General features: G+C 42.7%; 1 protein-coding gene across 1 annotated transcript; it reads left to right on the top strand.

Annotated features, from left to right (window-relative positions):
* Positions 1-2,274: 2,274 nt before the first annotated feature.
* LOC134744907 (uncharacterized) lies at positions 2,275-5,138 on the top strand. Its single transcript, XM_063678854.1, has 2 exons — positions 2,275-3,214; positions 4,798-5,138. Exons 1-2 carry the CDS (start codon positions 2,443-2,445, stop codon positions 4,809-4,811), a joined length of 786 nt encoding a protein of 261 aa, XP_063534924.1. The 5' UTR covers positions 2,275-2,442; the 3' UTR covers positions 4,812-5,138.
* Positions 5,139-8,731: the final 3,593 nt, after the last annotated feature.

The following is an 8,731-nucleotide window of genomic DNA, read 5'->3' on the forward strand; positions in this document are numbered from 1 at the left end:
AGTCGGACTCGCCCACCGAGGGTTCCGTACTTTTTAGTATTTGTTGTTATAGCGGCAATAGAAATCTGTGAAAATTTCAACTGTCTAGCTATCACGGTTGATGAGATACAGCCTGGTGACAGACAGACGGACAGACGGACAGAGGAGTCTTAGTAATAGTGTCCCGTTTTTACCGTTTGGGTACGGAACTCTAAAAACGGGGTATAAATAAGTATTTTTTGCTATAATAATAAATTTCCCTTCTAGCTAGCTTGCGATCTCAAGTCTGTACTGCACAAATAAACCTTTTACCAGCTTACGCAAAAGCAAAATAGTATTAAGTTCGTATAATTTCCACTTTCTTATCTGCACAAACAGCTCAGACGGCGCTGGCAACAATCCGGGGGAATTTACACGTAAGGACACCTCCAGACTGGATATTTTTTTGGTAAAGTTTGACACTTGCTTTGACATTTCATTTTTAACTGTTTGTGGTTTATAACATTTAAAAGTTTTGCGTTTTGAACACATATTAAATCACATTTACAAACGGGTCTATCGCGAATTTATTTTTTACCTTTATTTACCGACGTTTCGACACAAATGAGCGAGCGAACTTATAAGGTAAACCTCATTGTCTCCTTAGTGAGCATCTTCAATCGTAATTCAATCCAAATTAGGTAAGAATTATTAAGAAGTTTAAATTACGCGCAGGAAAATACCGTTAATCTGAACGTGCTCCCAACCTGCCAATAAACACACAGCATACACAGCGGGCTACTGTCGAGTGTCTGTCGACTCTGTCACACGCCTAAGCTCAAACCGACTGGTCTCCATTGTTTGCTCAAGGAACCTTTTTGTCAAGATTTCCCCAGGGCCCGCCACGGACGTTTCCCGTCACTCTTGTTTTCAACGGGGACACGAATACGCAAACAGATTTATATGAAAAAATATTCTTAAAGGAAATATTTATTAAGCTTACAGCGTTTGTCATGTTCGGGACAGTAACGTGGTGTCCCATTTTTATGCCAAATAAATGTGATTAAATGAATTTGTTCCTAACTCGACTTTTAGACTTTATTAACCGGAACTTTATCCTCTACCCACCCAGACGTCAACTTGTCAAGGAAAATGCAATTTTGATTTGTCAAAACAAAGATTCAATTTAGAATGGAAGAGGAGACCTCTTTATGGGTCTCTGGGCGGCTAGAGGCTAAATATATATCATGACTATCATGAGTATATAGGTTTTTCATGTACAGGTCACCAGATTTTTAAAACACCTCTAGCAATGTAGTGTGCTACTTGAATTGTTTGGTGGGGAATCGCCCAAGTACAAGAATTCCTTGTAACAAAGAGAAAAAGAACAATTAAAATACTTTTAAACCACCCAGGTGAAACTTAATAGAATTACTTAAGCGTGTGTAGGTACATATTAAACATAGCAATAACTACAAGCAACTATGTATAATGAATGTAAATTGAATTAATATCTTATTGAACATACACAGTTGAATGAGCGGTGACTATAAAGCGTTCCCGACTTCTCACACATTCCGGCGCTTCTCCTTCTCGTACCGTGCAATTGGCTGGAAACAATTAGCGCATTTACTCGATGACGTGCACACTGAACTTGAAACTATTGAAGGTATCTACTCTATACCTATTTATCGTAACATTGAATGGAACCCTGAAAGATGAAAATGGATACAGGCTCTAAGGACTAGAGAATAAACTTTACTAAGGTGTAAAATTTCACGGATAATAATTCATTATCATAATTTATTTACCGCTACTCTTACTTGGTCTCCTTTAATCAATTCTAGCTATCTCTTAACTTCGACTTACAAATAGTAACTCATCAATATAAACATTTGTAGCAAACGTCATTATAGTGTTTTCCAATCACTAAAACCATACGACGGTGTAGCAAATAATATCCTGATCTAAGTATTACCATAGGGAATACTGAAAACATGTACCTGCAACTTTAACCACAAGTGCAGTATAAAAAGCCACATCTTGCAACTCTTAATCTCGCGTAGAATAATTGCTTTTCGATACTCCCAACAACCGAGTCTTGCGTTCCATACCAGCCGCCTAGAATTAACGCGCTTACCCGCGATAGTTTTTGCCAGGCGGCTATCATCTTAAGGATTATTAAGCTTCATTAGTTTGCCTTAACTACGTGATAACGAACAATCGTCTGCTAGCATTAGTGATAGAACTGCAGGAATTCTTTAATAACCGTAGTGTAATTATTATGCAAGCATATTTCTGTGTTTAATTTCTGTTATGTATGCATGTTTATGTGTTGTGTGGCTGCGCCCACCTTAACCGTTACCGTTACCGATGTAATAAACCAGTGCGATTAGAGCAGCCCGTAGTTTCAGTCGTGTCCTCGTACTCGTCACTGGCGACGAATCGGTTAAATCCCACGTATTTGTTTCGCGATATTATAAAATGTCTAGTGCTAATTTCGGTGTGTTGGATACCTTTGATCATAACGTTCAAAGTTGGAACAGCTACAAAGGCCGATTACAACAGTATTTTATCGCAAATGATATAGATAATACGAAAGATGCGACGGGAATAAAAAGACGGGCCATCTTACTAACGGCACTCAAGGAAGAAACGTACAAGCTTACAGCTGATTTAGTCCTGCCAAAGCAACTGGACAGCGTGCCTTATGAAGATATTGTAGCACTTCTGGACAACCATTTCACACCCAAGCGGGTTGGATTCGGCGAACGCCACAAATTCTACGTCGCAGTGCAGCAGGCCGGCGAGACCCACACACAATGGGCCGCTCGGCTACGTGGACTCACCGCTTATTGTAGTTTCAGCAACGTGGAAGAGGCATTACGCGATCGGTTTATCATGGGTTTGCTTCCAGGCCTTGAAAAGGAGAAATTGTATGCGCAAAACATCTCTGAGCTGACGCTAGCGAAAGCGGTCGAGTTCGCCGAAAACATTCGCTGTGCGCGCGCCGGGGCCACTGCAGCTGGTATTACGCCCGTATCGGGCGACGTTTTCAAAATCGCGTCCAATAAACAGCTAAATAAGTCTGACGAGAAAGTTAAGTGTTCAAAATGCGGCTATACTAATCATAAAGTGTCGGAGTGTCGGTTCACTAATTACGTATGCAAAAAGTGCAAAGTGAAGGGTCATTTAGGTAGAATGTGCCCTAGTGTTAAATATTTGGATATTAATTACGATGGCGAGGACGACGACGGTAAGTTGTACAATATTCGTTCTGTCAAGGGAGTCAAGTGGACTTGGACCACTATTCACGAAGAGGCTTTTAATAAAATCAAAACATGCCTCGCGTCCGATCAAGTGCTAGCGCATTACAATCCTGAAGCCCAGCTGGTTTTGACAGCTGATGCGTCACCCCACGGGTTAGGTTGTATTTTATCACAAATTGAGTCGAACGGCCAGGAAAGACCAATTTCGTATGCGTCACGCACCTTGAATGCCGCTGAGAAGCGATATTCTCAAATTCAAAAGGAAGCCACCGCCCTCGTCTTCGCAGTTCGTAGATTTCATCAATATCTGTACGGTAGGTCCAAACCCTTCATATTACGAACCGATCACAAACCTTTAATCTCGATATTTGGACCGCACCGGGGAATACCGGAAGTCTCCGCGAATCGCCTACAGAGATATGCTATTTTTCTAAGTAGTTACAACTACAAAATAGAATTCGTTCGTAGTGCAGACAATAGCGCGGATTACTTGTCTCGGGCTTGCGCGCCAGAAGGGGACGGGCGGGGGAGCGCGGGGGCAGTAAACTCGCGCTGCGAGCCCGGCGCCGCCGCCGCGGAGACGAGCGAGCGCGCAGCGTATGTATGTTTCGTGGTAGAAGGTAGCCTGCCAGTGACATTACAAGAATTACGCGACGAAACACGCAGAGATGTAACCTTGTGTCAAGTAAGTAAATATACGCAGGAAGGGTGGCCTAAGAAAATAGGTAATTTAAAATTAAAGCCATACCATTTATGTAATACACAGCTGTCAGTGGAAAATGGATGCTTAATGCGTGGCCATAAGGTCGTTATTCCTGAGAACTTACGGTACAAAGTTTTATCGGAATTACATGCTTCTCATTTAGGGATTGTGAAAACTAAGGCGGAAGCCCGTTCGCGATTCTGGTTCCCAGGGATAGACGAAGCTATTGAAACGTTAATAGGTACCTGCGACATATGTATCCAACTACGGCCGGCACCAGCGCGCGCGCCACTCGCGCATTGGAAATTCCCGCCACAGGCATTTTTCCGATTACATATTGATTTCTGTGGTCCAATAAACGGTCGGTCATACTTAGTCATAGTTGACGCTTACACTAAGTGGGTGGAAGTATTTGACATGAATAATTCAACTACTTCCACCGCCGTCATAGAAAAGCTATACGAATACATGTCTAGATACGGCCTGCCTCACACTATAGTAAGTGACAATGGAACGGCTTTTTGTTCACAACAATTTATGAACTTCTGTTCGTTGAACGGCATATCACATGTGACGTCACCCGCCTACCATGCACCTAGCAACGGCCAAGCAGAATGTTACGTGAAGATATTTAAAAGGGGGTTAAAATCGTGTTTACTTTCGAGCACCAATGTGAAAGAAAACAAAATTAAATTACTTAAATATATGTTCGATTATAGAAATTCCATACATTCGACCACAGGATTCTCGCCTGCACAGCTTGTTTTTGGTCGAAAATTAAGATCTCGACTTGATTTATTAAATCCCGTTATCTTGCCGCCGTCGTCATCGTCTATCGCCTTATCTGATGTTGTTGCAAAAAAACAGTCCTTGCAGAATAATAAACAAAACAGGAAAATTAAACCAGTTTTTAAGCAAGGTGATGTAGTATTATATAAACAGTTTAAAGGCAATAATAAATGTGCTTGGGGTAAAGGGACAGTTGTTAAAAAAATAGGACGAGTTTTATATAAAATAAAAGACATTTCTTCTACTTTAATGGTAAAAAGGCATACAAATCAACTTATGCCACTGAAGGGGACGATTACCAATCGCAATACAAATGAGTATGACGACATACCGGTACCGCCTGTACCAATGTCGAGAGACGTCGATACACCGCCGCCGTCTCCGCCGTCACCTCCGCCGCCGCCTCCGCCGTCACCTCCGCCGCCGCCTCCGCCGTCACCTCCGCCGCCGCCTCCGCCGTCACCTCCGCCGCCGCCGCCACTTTCGCCGCCTTCTCCGCTGGTCCTGCCGCTGTCGTCTCCTTCGACGAATGAGATCCTAGATAATAGGCCGGCTTCTCCACCACTTGACGACGAACAGGGCGAGGCTCCATCTACGAGTACGCCGTGTAACTCACCACCACCTCCGACGGCTCGTCAGACAGGAAGCCCATCATATTTCTATATGGGAGAGAAAAGGGATGATCGAAGACCAGAGACTGTCGACCCAGCAGGGCATCATGAGCATCCGGCTCCACCGATTGCCGGTACCTCGGACGAGGATGATTTCCAAGAAGCGATCGAGGAACCTCAACCAGGCGGACCTCCTAGGGACCCACCACCAGTGGTGAACCGCAGAGAAAGATTGCGACGGGAATAAAAAGACGGGCCATCTTACTAACGGCACTCAAGGAAGAAACGTACAAGCTTACAGCTGATTTAGTCCTGCCAAAGCAACTGGACAGCGTGCCTTATGAAGATATTGTAGCACTTCTGGACAACCATTTCACACCCAAGCGGGTTGGATTCGGCGAACGCCACAAATTCTACGCCGCAGTGCAGCAGGCCGGCGAGACCCACACACAATGGGCCGCTCGGCTACGTGGACTCACCGCTTATTGTAGTTTCAGCAACGTGGAAGAGGCATTACGCGATCGGTTTATCATGGGTTTGCTTCCAGGCCTTGAAAAGGAGAAATTGTATGCGCAAAACATCTCTGAGCTGACGCTAGCGAAAGCGGTCGAGTTCGCCGAAAACATTCGCTGTGCGCGCGCCCCGGCCACTGCAGCTGGTATTACGCCCGTATCGGGCGACGTTTTCAAAATCGCGTCCAATAAACAGCTAAATAAGTCTGACGAGAAAGTTAAGTGTTCAAAATGCGGCTATACTAATCATAAAGTGTCGGAGTGTCGGTTCACTAATTACGTATGCAAAAAGTGCAAAGTGAAGGGTCATTTAGGTAGAATGTGCCCTAGTGTTAAATATTTGGATATTAATTACGATGGCGAGGACGACGACGGTAAGTTGTACAATATTCGTTCTGTCAAGGGAGTCAAGTGGACTTGGACCACTATTCACGAAGAGGCTTTTAATAAAATCAAAACATTCCTCGCGTCCGATCAAGTGCTAGCGCATTACAATCCTGAAGCCCAGCTGGTTTTGACAGCTGATGCGTCACCCCACGGGTTAGGTTGTATTTTATCACAAATTGAGTCGAACGGCCAGGAAAGACCAATTTCGTATGCGTCACGCACCTTGAATGCCGCTGAGAAGCGATATTCTCAAATTCAAAAGGAAGCCACCGCCCTCGTCTTCGCAGTTCGTAGATTTCATCAATATCTGTACGGTAGGTCCAAACCCTTCATATTACGAACTGATCACAAACCTTTAATCTCGATATTTGGACCGCACCGGGGAATACCGGAAGTCTCCGCGAATCGCCTACAGAGATATGCTATTTTTCTAAGTAGTTACAACTACAAAATAGAATTCGTTCGTAGTGCAGACAATAGCGCGGATTACTTGTCTCGGGCTTGCGCGCCAGAAGGGGACGGGCGGGGGAGCGCGGGGGCAGTAAACTCGCGCTGCGAGCCCGGCGCCGCCGCCGCGGAGACGAGCGAGCGCGCAGCGTATGTATGTTTCGTGGTAGAAGGTAGCCTGCCAGTGACATTACAAGAATTACGCGACGAAACACGCAGAGATGTAACCTTGTGTCAAGTAAGTAAATATACGCAGGAAGGGTGGCCTAAGAAAATAGGTAATTTAAAATTAAAGCCATACCATTTATGTAATACACAGCTGTCAGTGGAAAATGGATGCTTAATGCGTGGCCATAAGGTCGTTATTCCTTAGAACTTACGGTACAAAGTTTTATCGGAATTACATGCTTCTCATTTAGGGATTGTGAAAACTAAGGCGGAAGCCCGTTCGCGATTCTGGTTCCCAGGGATAGACGAAGCTATTGAAACGTTAATAGGTACCTGCGACATATGTATCCAACGTATGGGTAGCACCACAATACGTGATCGGCAACTGCAACATACCCGCGCACTGTAGACTTAGAGCAGCCCGTAGTTTCAGTCGTGTCCTCGTACTCGTCAATTTCAACGGCTGCTTTGAAGACATGCGTGAAGCTATTCACATTTCTTATATAATCTTACGTTAGTTAAGTACAAAAAGGTGTCGTTCAATGTGTCTTAGTTTGATGTCATTATCGACTGGATAATTTTCCTGTGTCACAGAATGAGCAATGAACGAATGTCGTTTGCAATAACAGGAGCCTATAAAAATACTTGATGCACGACATCTGGTAACGAAGAAGCTTAGAAGCTTATTGAATGCTTGAGGAACATTCGTTGGTACAAGACTTGGTCATATCTCAAAGAGATCAAAGCTCCGTCCAATGTCCACACGATAAAAGACAGAGACCGTAAAACCTTGGCGGGAAAACGATTGCCATAACTCGAAACTGCGCAGCCATAGCGCCGGTCCATCGAAAACACATTTGCAAAGGCGGAGCTTGCCGCATCTTCACCTATACTGCTTGAAATAACCTAAAACCAAACCAAGGAACTTCGTACTTTGTCTACTTTAAGTACTTTAATCTTTTGTATAATGCAGATTTTTCTCTTACTACATATTTTATTCTATTTTATTTGAAAATATGTCTTCGTGACCTTACAGATAGATCCAATGCGTCATGAAACTTAAAATTAGCATATAATAAACAAGCACATATAAATTATTACAAATAACAATCAAGTACAAACAAACAATTACAAATAATACAATTACAAATTTCTATCAATAATTACACTTTCACATATGTAGGCCTCGCATCTGTATATGTCCAAAGAGATCTTAATAAAAAGTATTGTCTAAACGACATTTAAAAACAGTGCAGTGGTAATTCTATTATGATCCATGTACTAATGATAATGTTAGTTGCCTAATTTCAAAAAAAATAAGCACTTTATCCTACTTAATGAAAAAGTCGACCAAATTAGCTTGATCTTTCAGACACGCCTTGTCACTGTAATCTTCTATGTAATGTTTCACAATTGATTAGCCCTAATTTTTGTTATTGTGGTTGGTTTTCTGAGATGTAGGTATAGATGATTAAATTAAATACGTACCAAAAATGTTAGTAAGCACTTGTGTAAAAATAAATACACACAAAATTCTCATTCGACAAAGATTCGGCGACAATTACGTTAATAAAAAATGTAAACAAATGTTAACGTCGCACTATTGTCTTTACTACAACGCTAATTCACTTTATATTGACTACAAAAGCGGACGGACTACAACTACTTTTAATTAAAGAACAAGCTCCTTTGTTCTATTTTGGCTCGGAGTAGAACAGATCTGCAGTTACATCGTGAAACTACCTTTTTATCAGTAGACAAAACCTCTGGAGTTCAAACAATACCAGAGCAGGCACTCGCAGAGTCTTTATTGCGAAATTGCGATTTGTTTAAACAGGGAGCAATTAAGAACTAGGAATGAATGAATGACTAGCACTCTTTTTATTT

The sequence above is a fragment of the Cydia strobilella genome, chromosome 10 (assembly GCF_947568885.1).
Source record: "Cydia strobilella chromosome 10, ilCydStro3.1, whole genome shotgun sequence".
In the NCBI taxonomy this organism is placed as follows: Eukaryota; Metazoa; Arthropoda; class Insecta; order Lepidoptera; family Tortricidae; genus Cydia; species Cydia strobilella.

Bases quoted from the DNA above. Each gene is read 5' to 3' on its own strand.
- LOC134744907 (XM_063678854.1), top strand. From the start codon at position 2,443: ATGTCTAGTGCTAATTTCGGTGTGTTGGATACCTTTGATCATAACGTT.